This window comes from Dermacentor andersoni, chromosome 5, assembly GCF_023375885.2.
Source record: "Dermacentor andersoni chromosome 5, qqDerAnde1_hic_scaffold, whole genome shotgun sequence".
NCBI classification, from domain to species: Eukaryota; Metazoa; Arthropoda; class Arachnida; order Ixodida; family Ixodidae; genus Dermacentor; species Dermacentor andersoni.
In genome coordinates, this window is record NC_092818.1 from 85,819,512 (window position 1) to 85,838,178 (window position 18,667).

The window sequence follows — 18,667 nt, forward strand, 5'->3', positions numbered from 1 at the left end:
GCGCTTCCTTTTCCGTTCATTCCTTCATGAGTCGGTCCGTTCTGTTCTCATCCTCCTTCCGTCGTGTGTTTGCCCCACGAACCATTTGAAGCATTCTCTTGGTCAGCTGTAGAACCAAAATCCGATTTTTCGAACTCCCTAGGGGCCACGAAAACATCCTTAAAATCGGGCAGTCCGAAAAAATAACAGCATGTCTTTTACTGCCATTAAGGGCTCAAATCGTCACAGGCACATCCGAAACAGCTCTGAAGGCCAGCCAGTACACTTATTAGCCATATCGGTGCTTGTACTGTGACAGGAGACAGCAGGTGCACGCGTGTATAATTAAAAGGACACTAAAGGTTACTATGAAGTCAAGTTAAAGTGATAAAGCAATGCTTTAGAACATCTAAGGCATCAATATAATCGCGAACAGAGCTTTAGTAACCGAGAAATTGAGGTAAATGCATGACACAATTTGAGACCCCCAAGCGACATTCCGGTACTAGCCCGATGACGAAGGCACTCCTCATCATAATTTATGTCACTAGTACTCAACTACTCGTGTTAAAAAGATAATTTCATTAGGTTATAAGAGGGAAGAAAATGCTACTTGTCTACTTCTATTCGATTCTAAGAAAAAATAACATTTTGACATTACCCTTCAGTAGTATGGGTGGTCGAAAGGTTTCGTTTTCACTCAACTCTGCGCCACGAACGCTTTGGAGTTTCAGTTGTTTTGTTATCGCATCGTGCTGCGCTAGTTCTGCTGGCTCGCGAAACTTGCATTTGGAACAAATAGCGAGAATGCCACGTCCATGTGATGTCGTGCGATGTGCGAACGGTCCATTGCAGCGCAGTTGCAAGGGTAGTTGCAGCGGCGAATCCAGCGTTACTTATCACTGTGTGCCAATGAGTGAACCTTTCCTTTCGAAGTGGTTAAGTGCCGTAGCTCTGCCACAGCAAGTTGGCAAAGAGCCGAAAAATCACATAGTGTGCTCGCTGCACTTTCGTCCAGAGGGTGACGAGTTCTTATAGATGTTCTTATACGACTCTATGGGTACCTGTTGGTGCTGCGAAGCTGTCTGAAAAATTGGGCGTCTGGAAAATCAGGCATCCGGAAAGTTGGTCGTTGACTGTACACTGGATACTCGTCCAGCCAACGATACGGCGTCAAAGACGATTCGTTACGATACCTCTCTGTTACTCAAACCAACAATACCACAATTTTCGTTCCCTTTCAATAAAGCTACAGCTAATTTTCCCTGATAGAAGTGCTAATTCCCCGAGTTTTCCCCGAGTATTTCTAGACTATTCAAGGTCCCTGAAAGTTCCCAGTTTTCCCGGTTGGGTTGGGTGGACTGAAATGAAGCTGCATTGACTGGTTGCTGCTTACACTATGCAGGCTAGCATGCAGCAACCATCCAATAACAGGAAATTACGCTTTAAACCCTGCCACATTTCTAGGATTGCTAACTTGTTCAAGAAGATTTGTCCGAGATAGCTGCTGAGCGGCTTCCAGAGTTTGAATTCACAGTTTTTACCAATTTACATACTACATACGACTTTGCCGGTGCCAATTGAGCAGTTGAAATTGTCTGTCAATCCAAATTAATAAATTTCATTGCATACGTTTGCTTTTTATAATTGTACATTGCAACATATCTAGTTTCGCAAGACTAGACTTTGCTGAATGTGAACTGCTGCATGTGAATCATAGAAAAATAAAAGAGTAAATATTTCTTTCTATAAGCACAAAGAAAACGTACTAACTTTTCCTAACTACCACTTGAAAATGCCTTCTAACCACACTATTAACAAACGTATAGCCGAAGGCAGCTACAGCAGTGAATGAAAAACAGGTTACAAGCTCTCACCGGTGATAGTGCCTCATCATCTGAGCTGGGCATGTCGGACAGGCCCATTTCCAGCTCTGAACGGGCATAGCTCACTTGGCTGGGGCACAGACTAGGAATTTCTTTGTTTCGACGCTTGGTGTACTCCCGCTTCTTTCGAGGTATGCCATCTTCAGACTGAAAAAGAAAGAAAGACACAAGTTTCTCATGTTAGTATAAAACTGTGTGCAGTCATGAAAACACCATACACAGCTTCTAGGAAGATCATATCCAAGTGGCTTAGTGTTAGGCAAAAGCCCAAACTCCTTTGTAGGCCCTTCGCATTCTTTTGTATGGCTGGCGGACTGCGTCCCCTAACCTTGATTACTTAATTTATAAAACCCCTGAAAATTACCCATGGATACTTGCCAACCTCATAATTAGAAAAATACTACAACTGAAGGCAGAAAATACTAAGCTTTGGTGAAAAATACCAAAGTTGTTTTTACTACCCAAGGCTATGACTGCTACAGCCTTTGTTTTGTCTGCAAAATATATAGCAGGCTTTGTTCTGCAGGAGGGCTGTGAACAGGCTGCAGCTAGAACTACAGTATTTATTCGAATCAAGGCCGATGTGTTTTTGAAGAAAAAGACTGATTTACAAATCTCCTGTCAGCTTAAGATTCGAGGATTTTGTTAGGGAGCTGTCAAAACTAGAAAAACCCTCTACCACAAATACCAGCACCAAAAGACAGCACTGATGTAGCTATTACTAGCCAATGCCGCAGCGACGCAGTACTACAGCTCATATAAACACAACTTTAAAATAATGCAAGAGTAAAACATGTTGCTGTAATCTATGCCTAAAGAATTATCTCTGGTAGGTAGTCATTCAAGTTCAAACAAGACACATATCAGAGACACAGCATCTGACTGGTTTCTTGGACTTGAAATTATTCAGACTGTCTCTGCACTGCTGCAGACTTCTGTCGACCAATGAATAATGGCAACGGAAAATTTGGACACCCTACAATGGCTTGCTCCATATTTTTGGACACAAACTGTGTTAAGTACTTTGAGACTCATCGCCGTGAACGACGGAATTAGCTGCATTTCACTTAACAAGATCTGTCGTCCACTTTTTCAGTGCCATTCAGAAGCTAAAACCGAAGCAATTGAGTCGACACCAAATGCATGAACTTTTATTGTCTCCAAGTGATTTGTGAGTCATGCTCAAACTTTTGTCAGCCAGGACTTTTACAACAGCGAGTACGTCGGCTGTCTTTGTATAGCAACGTCAGCGCTTTTGAGAGATGACAGGCATGTGCATGCACGTGGCTTGCATTGGTTGGTGGCTTATGCAAATGAACAGGCCAGTCTGTAGCTCACCACTACTTTAAAAAAGGTAACTGCATTTTCTTCTTAAAGTAGGTGCTGCAGACGGCACAGGGATGACATTTGAGTGCATCTCTTACAACATTTGACAAGTCAGTGCTTCAATTGCCACAAGAATGTAGCAACGTATTACAGTAGTCAACATATGTTATGAGCATAGAAGAACATGAATGGCTTGTTCATATATTTTTTTAAACGTTCCAAGTTCCGTACAATGAAACTATACAAAATAATGCACAGGGCACAGGTACTTACCCGGTGCTTTGATAACCTAGATTCTTGCCTTGACAATTGACTATTATTTACAGAAACATAGCTTGGCCTGGAATTCTTCATGGCCATGACTTCTGCCATGATCTGGCCATTGAAGTCACCCACTTGATACCTGTAAAGAAAAATGATTTTTAAAAAAGTAAAAAAGTTAAAAGTACAACCACAGTCACCAGCTCACATACCCAAGCACATATTAATCCAAAATCCTAATTTTGTGAGATTAATGCTGCTTTATTGGTGGTGGAACAGCCATGTGACCTTTTGGTGCATGCCTTGGCACAGGCAAAAAGCTGATATTTGTATAGTTCTGAGCGTTAAATGTGGTCTGCAGCACCACAGAAATCAGCTGTTACTGCAGCATATGCATACAAGTGTGCGGCGAGCAAGCACTTTTTTGTTTGGCAAAAGTGTAAACTCAGCATGCTCTCTTCACTGCACATAAACTGTAGGCAAGCATACTGCCGGCCAGCCAAGCTAGCGCACAATGCCCTCTGGTCTAGCAGCTTCGGTGTGAGATAGGACGTGTTGTATTCCCACATTGGCTGCAACTGGTCACGCTGACTGCGCCAGACGGAATGACTGTGTGATCGTCCACTCTTCGCTGGCATAGCAGCACTGTGTTGCGCATCCATGCTACGCTGATGTGCACTGATACTGCGTCGCGCTAGGTCTTTGTCAAGTCTGGCCCCAGAATAGAGGTCAGCGGAGCTGCAGCGCCGCTTTCGTATTTAAGTGTGCTCAACAATTGTGCGCGCACTCAGACGCGCTTGTCCGAAGCGCTTCAATCTAGTACAACTGTGCCTGCAAAAGCTATTATTTCGTTGTCCCTCTCAGCACATACCGCTGAACTTCCACGACGCATTTTTTTTTTACTACTTGTGTACACTTATTATGCTAAGAGAATTATGAAAAGTTCACAAAGCCAAATGAGTTCTGAATGAAATTTTGCTGTTCAGACGGTGCTTTTTGCACAGCAACTTGAAGCATCAGCAAATCTAAAAAAAAAGTTGGTCAGTAAGGCACAAAACCATGCAAAACATGTAATATAATATTATGTACATATAATACCATGGTAATTCGCTCACTGACCTCTTTTCAAACACTTCTATTGTGAGATGGAGGTGCTCTCGTTTCGTCTTTTCTCTCCTCTTGACCATTTCTAGCAGTGTCCTGGAACATATGCATAAGTATATTGAGCATAAACACACTACAAGAGAAACTAATTATTTTGGCTCAGCCTAAACATGTGACAGGTCATGAGTGCAGTAGCAATGGCATCTCAAAGAAAATATGTACTCAATAAAGAAGAAAAATGTAGATTCGTTTAGGCATACATCAGATAGTAGGTGTGAACAAGAGTCCAATTCCGATAAACTTCAAACTGCATTTCGACAAGTAGTATGTCCAATGCAACATGGGTGCAAAACATCTTAGGACCAAATGTGCTACTACTCAAGGAGGTTTCTGACTGACAAGTGACTAAGAAAGTATGGATCACCATTTGACATTGGAGGTTCTAGCACTGGAAATGCAAGAAATGTGTTAGGAAATCAGTTCTCGTGTAGTCAAGTCTATCACCACCAGCATTCTCGTACAGCTAATAAACTACTCTGGATAAGCTAACTAATTTGGCATGAAATGCTCATGTGTAAGATCCGTCAAATTAAAAAGTATTGGCAAGCATATTTCTTTTTTTGCCAGTACTGAAACGTCATGATCAGTGCATGTAACTGAGCACTCAAGCAGCAGCTCTAATTCGGCAGGTGCCCATACACCAGTGAAAGCTTCGCACCACCACCAGTCTTACACCAGTCTTACACCAGTGAAAGCTTTGCACAACAGCTGCCATTCTGTATTTTTTTTGTGTGCCACGGAGAGAGAGAAAGAGAGAGAGGGAGAGAGAGGTTGACTTGCCATCCCAGCCCTGCAAAAGTGGATGTCCTACAAAGCTGTTGCAAAACCATAGCTGCTGAGGGGGGGTATGCAATGCTTTATTGATGGTTCAGATGCTTGTTTTGAGCTTATGCGTTATTAAAACGTATGCTGTTCTGTGCGTTATATAGATGATTTTAATGAATGTATGCACTGTTCGCTTCACTTTGCTGAGCGCTTGTAGCCTCTGCCTTACGGCTGTATGAGCCTTTGCATTTTTTGCTTGCTTACGGGGATATGAGCCATTGCTGATCATGATAGATGCTTGCTTGGAGCTTGTTCTTTATTGAGACGTACGCTGTTCATGCTCTGTTCGCTTCATTTTGCTGAATGCCTGTAGCCTTTGCATTACGGGGGGGATGAGCCATTGTATTTTTGCTTGCTAGGGGGGAGGGGTGTAGAGCCATTGCTGATGATGATAATTTTTGTTAACGGACGTAGACGAAAAATGCTGACTACCGAGAGGCTAACAGCTTCACTGTAAAACGGAAGCATGGTCGAGTTCAAGGAACAATACCTCCGCATAAATACTTACACGGCTCTACTTAAGTCCCTTCGCAGCTTCAGCATTTTTTCATACGATGCTTCGTCGTTTTTCCGGTTCTGAAGACAAATGAAAAGAAGGATACAAAGCAACTCAGTCACTGCAAGCCAAGAACAACTTGCAGTTGCTATAAAATTCTTGCTGATAATACAACCAGCAGCTCCATTTCTCTATGGTGTACATAGTGCTCAGTATGTTTTAGGTCTAAGAAAGCAAAGATGATTCTTAATGCAGCTCAAGCATTTTCCTTCTGCCTCACAAACAAACAAACAAACCAGCATGCACGCACAAACACAAGCAAGTAAGAGTGTTAGGTCACGCAGGATTACACTCACTTTTCTTGTCTGCATTTTTTCTGTTCTTCTCCGGAAGGCGACATATGGGTTACTGTTATTTGATCCATCGCGCTTTTCAGATTTAACTTGAGGCACCAAGGGGCATTGCTAAAAAATAAAGGAGAGAAAAAGGAATGTACTTCAACAGCCAGTACTAACGCATACGAGCACAAATGAACGCATTAATCTTGCCAGTCTAAACCCGCCGTCATAACATTTGGGGGGGGGGGGGGGAGACAGCAGGGCACTTGCCAATTGAGGCACAGCTCACAATGTTGACACAGAAAAGTTTATTCAAAAAAAGTATTAGCAAATTCAACTATATAGTACAGTGAAAGCCACAGTTTGACCAAAAGCTTGTGACCCCTTATTGCTCGATAAAAGGCAAAATACATGAAGAAGATACATAAGTAGGCTCCCACAAATACATTTTCCATTTTTCGCCTAAATGCCACCGCCATACAGACATTACACACTGATGTAACATATTTCTTGTAACAAACAGAAGTGAAGGCCTTAACAGTGATTTCAATTACATGGTACCACTTACATTGCATAAAAATCCCACTGCCAAGGTGTGTCAGCGTTCCTGTCCTGCTGACGCACAGCTGCTGCACCCAAGGCCACATAAGCGGTTCCATGCTCGTGAAACGAGCACCTTAGATGCCCATTTATCATGTGCAGCTTCTTTAGATTACAGCATGTGCTACATCAAGCACAATACAACCTACCATTCATACTCGCACACTTCAATTTACGGAGCTTAATTGTCCCTAACCAACACACACGGGCTGCGACAGACAGACGCTGTAAGGAGGGGCTCCGAATAAATATACACCACCTAGGGATCTCTGAAGGTGCACCTAAATCTAAGTATGGAAATCACTTTTGCTTTCAGCCCCTTTTGGAATGCGGCCACAATGGCCAAGAATAGGACCTGTGAGCTTTTCATCAGACGCTGAACAAGATGGCCATACTAAGCTGCTACCGCAGCAGGTGTCAACCTATTTAAGTGCACTGTAGGATTAAGGCCAATCCTACTGATCTCCAATTACTCCTGTTAAGCTCCGTTACTATTGCCAGTCAGCAGACAGCTACACCTCTTCCTTGTAGATTATGAACTATGATCTCTGATCCATAGTGCCATTTTTGTTCCACTGCTCCGTGCATAGTTCTTTGCACTCTTTCAAATTTACCTGCTCTTCCCTGAAGTTATAGTATAGCGATTATATGCTCGGTACTGGTACAGTGGTTCTTTCTTTTAATTTTATTTTTTTCCAACAGGTGCACAATAGAAGAGTTTGTGCTACCATTAATTTTAACTGAAACAGCATGAAGCTCTTTAATATACCTGCACTCAACCAGTCTAAAATGGTTACAAGACACATGCTCATTACAACAATTTACTGATATACGTACCGTTCGTAACCTTTTATTGAGCCAATAGTCATACACCGCAATGATGAGATCGTCATCTTCTTTTAAAAGTGTCTTTGCCTCGTGCAACGTGACCACCTGGTAAAAGAAACAAAATATGAAATGCCAACCTTTTATTACAACTTAGGTCTCAATTATAACACCATCCCAACCAACAGGCTATTTGGTAACACACACAAGAAGCAATGGTAATGTGTGTGTGCTCATTCCAGGCCTAGTACCAAATAAGCCTCAGTACCATGCAGTTGATGGCAGGTAAAAAAAGAAAGGTGCTTTCTACTAAATGCTCAAATGATCTACCTTGTCATTTAAAATGCACTTCTAATTATCACTTTAAACACGGAAAGCTCAGAAAGAAATTCTGGCAGAAACCCATCTCAGGATGACTGTTGACGTTCAAGAAACACCAAAGAAACACTAAGCAAGTTTACAATGACCAAATATTCTTTCAAAACTCCATATTTACAGATTTAAATGGTAATAGGCTAGTTATCAGAACAGACAACGGATGCTAACATTTATGAATTTCATGCTGAAACCGCAGCGCCTGCTTGTCAATGTGACATCACGGATTTCAAGTAATTTTTCATATTTGGCTTATTGTGGCTCAAGTAAATGTTTTTTAAACTTGGCAAATTGATTCTTTCTTTTTTTTTTTCAAAGGGGGGGGGCGATACAGAATTTCTTTAATGTCACCTGTGGCAGATAGCTTAATTCTAGTAATTGAGCTGGATTACTTTAAGAGGCAGAGATTACTTGCCTGAGAAATCAAAATACACAATTGGCTAATTAAAAAAAATTACAAATTAAGTTTTACTTAGGTCCCTTTTGGCACAAATTGCAATTTATGAATTGCAGCCAGTGAGCTTACAAAGCTTATTCACTTGAATTAATTTTCAGGATGACACTAGTTTGGATATATTAATTCCCAAAGTATGCAGCAAAATTCATGGGCGTTCCAGTAACTTTTGTGCTTCAATGCATAGAATGGTGCTTTATTAAAAATGTAAGTGTAACAAGAGTGCATATTTACTGCATGTTTTACGGCATCTATCTCCAAATCAATGCGATCCTTAGAATTATTCTCGAGTGGATAGCCTTGCAAAAGCACTGCCTCCAATAGATAAATTGCAATATGCGCTGGAAAGTAATAATAATTAATTAGTGATCTTCATTAATTAGCTGAATATGCACTTCAATTTATTGTGCAAGAAATGTCTGCCTCTCCGAGTAAACGAGCTCAATTTCTATAATTAGGCAAACAGCCACGGGCAATTTTTTTTAATTCTGTACGGTCTTAATGAGAGAGAGAAAGAAAAGAAGGGAGAGGGGAAGAATGCCCCGTATATTCAGACAAGATGCAGTTTGCAGACTTGTGCAGTTTTGCACAATCAATATCTAGCGAAGTTCGGACCGTATTTGTAAAATGATCGCTTTGGGTGTTACTATTGCGAGAAGCATCTATGAAAGGGCGTCAGCGTCCGTGTGTTTGCGGCCGGAACGGTAGAGGACGCGGATGTCGTACTCCTGTAGCTTAAGGGCCCAGCGAGCAAGTCGGCCAGATGGGTCTTTAAGGGTAGACAGCCAACAAAGGGCGTGATGGTCAGTGACGACATCGAAAGCGTGGCCATACAAATAAGGACGGAATTTGCCAAGTGCCCAAATAATGGCTAAACACTCTTTCTCTGTAACAGAGTAATTAGCCTCGGCCTTTGTCAGAGTTCGGCTCGCGTAGGCAACGACATATTCATCAAAGCCCGCTTTTCGTTGTGCGAGTACGGCGCCAAGTCCGACGCCGCTGGCATCGGTGTGGACCTCTGTGGGCGCTGCAGGATCGAAGTGGCAGAGGACAGGTGGCGAGGTTAGCAGGTGGCGTAATTTCGTGAAGGCGTCATCACAGGCGGGTGACCAAGCGGAAAGTTCTTTGTCGCCACCTAGAAGGGCTGTCAGGGGTGCACTTATGGAAGCGAAATTTCGAATGAAACGTCGGAAGTATGAGCATAAACCAAGGAAACTTTGAAGCTCCTTTAACTTCTTTGGTTGCGGAAAGTCGGTGACAGCGCGGAGCTTGGCTGGATCCGGAAGAACGCCGTCTCGTGATACAACATGGCCAAGAATAGTGAGCTTGCGGGCGCCGAAACGACATTTTTTTAAGTTAAGTTGAAGTCCCGCGTCAGTGAGGCATTTGAGAACTTGCTCGAGACGGCTGAGATGGGTTCGGAAATCAGCAGAAAAGACAACTACGTCATCCAGGTAGCATAAACATGTGTTCCATTTGAGGCCGCGTAAAATATTATCCATCATTCTCTCAAAAGTGGCTGGGGCGTTGCACAGGCCGAAAGGCATTACGATGAATTCGTACAATCCATCAGGAGTTACAAATGCTGTTTTAGGTCGATCAGATGGTGCCAAGGGGACTTGCCAGTATCCGGAACGTAAATCCAGCGAAGAAAAGAACTCAGCTCCCTGCAAACAGTCGAGGGCGTCGTCGATGCGCGGTAACAGGTAAACGTCCTTGCGCGTTATCTTGTTCAGACGTCGGTAGTCGACGCAGAATCGAATAGAGCCATCCTTTTTCTTAACGAGGACGACCGGTGATGCCCAGGGACTGTTGGAAGGCTGCACAACGCCACGCTTGAGCATGTCAGCAACCTGGTGGTCAATGACACGGCGCTCAGAGGCGGAAACTCGGTAAGGGCGCTGCCGCAAAGGTGCATGACTGCCGGTATCTATCTGGTGAAAAACGGTCGATGTGCGGCCCAAAGCGGAAGCATGGCTGTCGAAAGAAGCGCTGAACCTCTGCAGGAGAGCAATAAGCTGGCTTCGTTCTGAAGATGACGTGCCATCGTCGATGGAGCAGTGGAAAGCGTCGAGGAGTGACTGATCAATCGCAGAGTCACAAGTAAGTGCGCCAAGGCCCGCAGAAGTAGAAACGGCAGGAGTGTCAAAGATGCAAAAGGTGTCGACCGGTTGAACAAGGCCTAGGCATTCACCATGAGATAAAGCTAAAGGGCAGGCTGTGGGATTGTCGACGACCATTTTCGTGACGCCATTGCGAAGAGTAAGGAGAGCAAAGGGCAGCGGAGAACATCGACGGCGAATGAACAGCTCAGAGGGCGTAAAGAGAACAGTGGCATCAGAAATAGCGGCGCACGACACAGGCACAAGCAGGGAAGAGCGTGGAGGGACGGAATTGTCTTCGGACACAACCAGTTTAACACTGGAAGGGTCGTTTTCGATAGGCTCGACGTCGGGAAGTGCAGAAAGTTCGAGTTCGGCGTGACAACAGTCAATAACGGCGTTATTATTTGCAAGGAAGTCCCAGCCTAATATGATGTCATGGGAACAAGTGGGCAGCACGACGAATTCGACGGTATACAGTAGACCTTGAATGAAGACGCGAGCAGTACAGGCAGCGAGAGGCGTTACATTTTGAGCGTTCGCGGTTCGAAGGGAGAAGTCGGAGAGAGGCATCAAAACCTTTCGTAGTGTGCGGCAGAGTTCGGCGGAAATTACGGATACGGCGGCTCCTGTATCTACAAGTGCCAGGACGGCGATTCCTTCGACAGAGACTTCAATGACGTTGGCTGGAGAGGGACGAGGACTTGGGCATTGCGACGTGGACGCAGTTCGTGCCTCGGGAACTGCGGCCATCAGTTTTCCTGCTCGGTGGACACGGGACGACGCCGCATCGGAGAAAGCGAGCGACGACGGGGAGATGGTGAGCGGCGAGTAGAGGCGGTTGGGCGGTCAGGGGAAAAGGAAGAGGTAGGAAGGCTGGAAGGCGTAGAGGAAAACGGAGCGGGGAAAGGTGGCGCTCGCCGGATGTTCTGAAGAGGAAGCATGCCACGACGACAATGGCGCGCCACGTGACCAGCATTACCGCAAGCAAAACATATTGGGCGGTCATCGAAGGTGCGCCACTGGTGGGGGTAAGGTCCGAGTCGCGGTTGAGGATTCGCAAAATGCTGTCGGTCAGGAAGCGGCATAGGAGGAAAATGCCGGCGTTCGTGAAGCGGCATAGATGGCGGCAAAAATGTCGGTGGTCGATGCATAGAGGGCGGCAGGGGCGTTTGTGGACGAGATCGGGAAACTGCTTCAGCGTAAGTGAGAGGAGCCGTGACTGGTGTCTGCTCAACGGCTGGAGGAACGGCTTGAGAGACTTGTTCTTGAATGAAGTCGCGGATCGTAGGATGCAAAGCAGGGGGTGGTTCCTGGACAGAAGATATCAAAGATAGCTGGCGGGCGACCTCTGCGCGAACGAATTCCTGGATTTTTACGAAGAGAGCAGCATGGTTGTCGTCGACTCCAAGGCTTGATAGAGAGTCGGCGGGTGGGGTGGGACGTCGGGTGTGAAGCCGTTGCCTGCGCAACTCGTCGTAACTCTGGCACAATTCTATCACTTCAGCGACAGTGTGAGGACTCTTCGATAATAACATTTGAAATGCGTCGTCCTGAATACCCTTCATTATATGTTTTATCTTCTCCTCCTCTGACATCGACGCATTCACCCGTTTGCAAAGGTCGACAATGTCCTCAATGTAGCTCGTGAAGTTTTCTCCGGCCTCTTGGGCTCGTGTGCGCAAACGTTGTTCTGCACGAAGCTTTCTTACTGCAGGCCGACCGAAAACTTGGGTAAAGTTGGTCTTGAAGACCAACCACGAAGTGAGGTCGGCTTCATGGTTTAGAAACCATAGTTTCGCAACGTCCGTAAGATAAAATGCGACGTTTCTCAACTTGGTAACGTCGTCCCACTGGTTATGGGCACTCACTCGCTCATAGGACGAGATCCAATCTTCAACGTCTTTGTCATCTGTGCCGGAGAAGATAGGGGGATCTCGCTGACGCAAGGCACCGGCACAAACCAAGGTGGCCGGCGCCGTTGGAGGAGCTGGAGGAGTGCGTGCGTCGTCGGGCATGATGGGGGGTAGAGTGCGACTCCGAAGTTCCAGGGTGGTCGAAACCCAGCACCTCCACCACTTGCTAAGAGATTTATTAGCAACGGGCACGAACGGGTAGCTGTCACAAGCGTTCGGCGAAAGACAGCAACCACGAGCTCATGCCGGTGGCGATGGTGCTGTGGCGCAGGCGGCTACTCTTCTTCGTTACACCAGCAGCACTTATGGCACTGTCCCAGGAACGTTGCCCCACATCCAGAACATCAAATCTCACAAAAGTATCCTCGAAAGCTGCTCGAACGTAATCATTCAAGGATACTGCCCTGTCAGCATGACTGCAGTGCAATTCATAAAGTGTACTGAATATGCGTGATCTTCGGTGCACAAAACAATAGCACACAGCCGCTAGCGCGATATCCGAGACGCATGTGTTGTCGAAAACGCTTCCACTCGTGTAACTTAACCAAACGCTAAACAGTCAAGAGAACGCTGAACAACGAGATCTTTACAGCAAAAAACTCAGTGCCCTTCCACTTTGTGAAGAAGGTTGACCAGTGAAGCTGTTTATGTGGGACAACTGCACCTCTGCTGCTGGTCGGCCTGGGATTGCACTATCTTCGGGATCAGCCCACGTATGGGGAGTGCTTAACGCCTGCTTCACCTCCGCCGCGGGTCAAGAAGGCATTTCACGATCTTCGGGATCGGCCCACGTATGGGGAGTGCTTAACGCCTGCTTCACCTCCGCCGCGGGTCGGCCCGGCATTGCACAATCTTCGGGATCGGCCCACGTATGGGGTGTGCTTAACGCCTGCTTCACCTCCGCCGCGGGTCGGCCCGGCATTGCACTATCTTCGGAATCGGCCCACGTATGGGGTGTGCTTAACGCCTGCTTCACCTCCGCCGCGGGTCGGCCCGGCATTGTACTATCTTCGGGATCGGCCCACGCATGGGGAGTGCTTAACGCCAGCTTCACCTCGGGCGCGGGTCGGCCCGGCATTGCACAATCTTCGGGATCGGCCCACGCATGGGGAGTGCTTAACGCCAGCTTCACCTCCGGCGCGGGTCGGCCCGGCATTGCACAATCTTCGGGATCGGCCCACGCATGGGGAGTGCTTAACGCCAGCTTCACCTCCGGCGCGTGTCGGCCCGGCATTGCACAATCTTCGGGATCGGCCCACGTATGGGGTGTGCTTAACTTAACGCCTGCTTCACCTCCGCCGCGGGTCGGCCCGGCATTGCACTATCTTCGGAATCGGTCCACGTATGGGGTGTGCTTAACGCCTGCTTCACCTCCGCCGCGGGTCGGCCCGGCATTGCACAATCTTCGGGATCGGCCCACGCATGGGGAGTGCTTAACGCCAGCTTCACCTCCGGCGCGGGTCGGCCCGGCATTGCACAATCTTCGGGATCGGCCCACGCATGGGGAGTGCTTAACGCCAGCTTCACCTCCGGCGCGGGTCGGCCCGGCATTGCACAATCTTCGGGATCGGCCCACGCATGGGGTGTGCTTAACTTAACGCCTGCTTCACCTCCGCCGCGGGTCGGCCCGGCATTGCACAATCTTCGGGATCGGCCCACGCATGGGAAGTGCTTAACGCCAGCTTCACCTCCGGCGCGGGTCGGCCCGGCATTGCACAATCTTCGGGATCGGCCCACGCATGGGGTGTGCTTAACTTAACGCATGCTTCACCTCCGCCGCGGGTCGGCCCGGCATTGCAGAATCTTCGGGATCGGCCCACGCATGGGGAGTGCTTAACGCCAGCTTCACCTCCGGCGCGAGTCGGTCCGGCTTTGCACCACCTTCAGAATCGGCCCACGTACGGGGAGTGATTAACGCCTGCTTCACCTCCGCCGCGGGTCGGGCCGGTATTGCACGATCTTCGGGTTCGACCCACGTATGGGGAGCTTTCTGCTTACAACGACACAAAAAATTCCTTGGACGGTAGGGGTATACAGCTTCGATGTAAAAAGCAAGCTTTCTTTCTGTGTCGCTGACGCAGGTCGGGGACACGATTCTGCCTAGACGGTGCACCACTGATGATGAATAGCGATCTATAGATGCTTAATTCACCACTGGCGCTTCGGCGGCAGCGACACTAGCAAGCGCACCCTTTATCGATAAACGCACTCAAGGTATCATGTCCCTGAAAGAATCTTGCAAGGCACGCTTCAATGCGCAGAGGGTCCGAAACTTGCACGTGTCAGGTTTCCATGTAGAAATGTTCCGACTTATGCTTCCCAAATCAGGCGCGATACAACAACCTCAGCGCCAGCCGATGCCATGTCTAGGCGAGCGAAGGCGTCCACGTGCTCACGATCTTGAGGCAAACTCGACTCAGCTCAGCGACAAATTCGAACGGCCGGTCAAGACAAAACATGCCGCTGTCCACCACAGAGGCCACTCACAAGGCGGCAGTTACCTTTCGGTGTTTAAGGTGTCCCAGGGTCTCAATGCGTTGCACTTGCTTTATATGCGTTTCGGCTCACCACTGTCGCCACAGCACGGTGTAATAACCTCGAGCGCAGGTGCCCGCCGAGCACACTGTCGCGTTGCCATTATCTTAGTCGTATTTGATATTAGGTTAAACGGCATGTGCTAACCAACGTCATACCGCTCTGTCAAACGTGTGCTCATTATATTGACAGAACGTTAGCTACAAGAAAAATATATCGGGAGCGTTGTGACTCCTAGAGCAGCGGCGAGGGCTCCGCAGTACCGCAACTCGATGCCAAATCAACACCCTCTCCACCAAACGACCGCATTCGGAAGTATAATGCCACCAGGCAATGGGTTAAGCTTTATGGAGAGCGAAGTAGTTTTGTAAGTTACAAATGTTGCTGTGACCACTGTTGTAAATGCGCATTTGTAGCAATCCTATCCTCAACGACATGTGTTATCGCGTTTGCCTTCGAAGCAGACCAAAAAATCTGCCTCGAAGATCGTGCCTGTTCGGTGGGTTTGAAGTTGTGTTAAAGGAAGGACACCCTGGCCGAAGAGTTTCGTAAATTCTATTACAGTTTTATGCTGGCTACAAATGTAGAATAAGTATCAAAGAACAAGCCACGCAACTAGCATGACCGGCAAAGAAGGTTCTGCGAAACTGTGTTACTACAGTACTTGCGCAACCTACACGTGCACGGCAGCGTTAGACTAACTGCATAGCTATGTTATAACCGTCAACCTATATTTTCGGTTACGAGCGCTAGTAGAATCTTTGTGACCAGTGTTACCAATTCAAAAATAAAGATTGGCTGCGCTTAGCTCAGCTAACCCTGGATATGCAAAACGAAAGCTTGGTTTAGCCTGGTTAAGTCTTGGTTTCACTTGGTTAACCTTTCATTTAGATGTAATTATTATACTCATGTATACAATCATCGTTAAGCCAGGTATAACGGCTGCACCTAGGTCGGTGACTAGACATGACTGTGATTAGGCTTGGGTAGGCACGCATCGCTCGACGATGCGATGCCTGTTGTGCCACAGGGAAAGCGCAAGTGCTAGACATGCAAAGTGATGCCGCGAACATGCCCAGCGTCGAAGCACAAACGGAGGGAGCGCGAACGCGGTCGCTACACTGATCTCGACAGTGCAACGCCTGTTGCATTCCGGGCCCTCTCCAGTGAAGCAGCTCGCCGGGCGATATCCCCGGAGTGATCAGACGTCGCTTGGCGACGACGACTCAAAGCCTCCAACTTCCGCAAGACGGCCTGGCCTTGCTCTCATCCATGGCCAAGCCAAGGTTGGCCAAGCTCTCACTGACTAGGCGAGCGCGGCGCTCCTTTTAGTCAGACGACACCCAGCTGCGGAGAGCGCATGCGCCAAGCCGCCGGCGGCGGCGGCTAGCGCACGCGGTGGCGCCGGAGCTCGGCGCGGCGAGTAACGTGATGCGTTGCCATGGCTACGGCGCAGCTGTGGTCAAATGGTCAAGTTCGCGGCTATAGTGGCTATCGCGGCGACGGCGAAACTCGGCTCTACGAGGTTAGTAAGACTTTCGCTTTCAAAAAGCAACCACTAAATCATAAGTTTTCAATCAATCAAAGAAGAAATTCTTTATTGACTAAAAACTATGGACTCAACAACGTTAACAAAGCACTTCTGTATTTCCTTACTAGACAGAAGTAGTTATTTATTAAGGGAAAGATTAGCACTGTCTTGTGCAGTCCTTGAGAGAGGCACGGCTCAGCGCCAACTGGGAGGGGGAGAGTGGAGGGAAAGATATATAGGAGAGAAAGTAGTTGCCACCAAGGCGGGGTTAAGCAAACCGGTAGGCTGGAGTGGGACCGGCCGAAGCTGACATCAATCATGGGCTTTCCTTACTAGAAACTGCTCACTGACTGCAGGCACTTTCATTCACGGGAAGATGTCTGCTTCACCTTGGTTTGTCGAGAACTCAGCGGGCGACTGTCTACTCGTACCGCTGGTTCCAGGCGGGCTTCCAGCGCTGCTGCCGACGCACACCTCCAACGTGCCGATCATTTGCGGACAGTTCGTAGCTTGAGCCGCATTTACTCAGCCTTCGGAGTCCCGGTCGAACAGTTAAGATGGCATTCGTCATCTCTGTTGACGTTCTGTTCCTCCGATTACACATGATAATGTTCAGCTTACTTAACACGCGTTTGACCTCGGCGTTCGACCAGTGTGGCACCAGCATGGATATAGCAAGCCATGCTGCCCGAATGGCAGGCAATCTCTCCGGAGTGGCGGATGGATGGATGGATGGATGGATGGATGGATGGATGGATGGAGTTGCGACCCGCGGTCGCTAGAGGGGCGCGCTACTGGAAAATGAACTATTCAAAGCATTGGGCGTGTTCCGCTGCGCGGCACCGTAGCACCTCGGTGACGTCAAATTGTGCACAGGGACGTTTTCTCCGCAGAAATGAGTAAAATTTTAAAACTTCAGCTCATCAGAAATAAAAATGCAGAACCGCCAAAAACCGCCGCGAAAAAAAGCTAAGACTTAAAAACTTTCCAAATATCCTGCCTCCCGCAATACAAAAATTTCGCTAGCTAAACAGTGTAAAAACCAGCTAAATTTAGCGGAAAAATCTCTAATTTGGCAGCACTGTTTGTGCCCTACTTCATCTTCAAGCACAATTTAACTACCGGCTCGGCTACCCTACCTGCACTAGTCGCACAGACGTGCCAGTGGTCCGGTTCAGTTCTGTATTTAATTACGCAATGAAATAAATAAAATAAAAATCCCGTCTTCAACGCATGCTGCCTGCGTCACACGGACAGATCGCGATTCAGCCCGTTTGAATCAAGTTTTTCGATCGCGATTGGCGCTTTACACAAGCACGCGGTCGCATTTTTTTCTTTTTTTTTCATCCCAATATCGGCCTCGAAGCTCGATCGCGAGTGCCGTGTCACATGAATGAGTCTCGGCAACTTCAATAGGATCACACCGAGACATCATACCATGCGCCTTGAAGGCAAACTTTACTAAAACGTGTCCGGCAGTCGCCGCATTATTCCACGTGCGAGGTGCGACCACATTGGCGGCGAGGAGTTGCGGAGTCGCCATCTATCGGAAGCGCCTCGCTTGCGTAGTATGAGGGATCACGCAGCGCGCTCCTCATAGGTTTTGCTGTCAGCGCTCACTGAAAACACCCCGCGCGAGCTCTCCCGGACATTTCTGTAAGTACTTTCGAAACGAGAGAAGTTTTTTACTGTCTAAATAATAATCTCGGGCAAACTGAAAGCATAGAATCGTTTACAGATTATCTCTTTACCGAATACGTACAGTGAACGCCACTGCGCGCGGTCGCCGCGATGGAGTCTCCCAAACCGGCTTCTTGCGTGAAACGCCGAGAGCAAACTATGTGAAATATGTTCTTAGAGTGTTTGTAAAACTAAATGGAGCGTAATATAATGAAGCCTCAATGCAGCGATCGCACAGATTCGCAGCGACCGACTGCGCGTCTGCATGCTTGTCCGCGCACTGTTTCGCTTTCGCCGCGTGCACGTTTTCGCACCGTGCCATGAGCTTTTAGGCCGCAGAATATGAGCATTTGACAGTACACAAGCAACCATTG

General features: G+C 47.6%; 1 protein-coding gene across 1 annotated transcript in view; it reads right to left on the reverse strand.

Moving 5' to 3' along the window:
• The window catches only part of E(Pc) (Enhancer of Polycomb), a 90,208-nt gene that overhangs the window by 20,664 nt on the left and 50,877 nt on the right, over positions 1-18,667 (reverse strand). Inside the window, exons 4-9 of the mRNA XM_050178126.3 lie at positions 7,713-7,808; positions 6,294-6,401; positions 5,950-6,017; positions 4,572-4,652; positions 3,465-3,594; positions 1,857-2,012 (exon numbers count right to left, since the gene is read on the reverse strand). Of these exons, the coding sequence (XP_050034083.1) occupies positions 1,857-2,012; positions 3,465-3,594; positions 4,572-4,652; positions 5,950-6,017; positions 6,294-6,401; positions 7,713-7,808 (639 nt within the window). The remainder of the gene's footprint in view (positions 1-1,856; positions 2,013-3,464; positions 3,595-4,571; positions 4,653-5,949; positions 6,018-6,293; positions 6,402-7,712; positions 7,809-18,667) is intronic.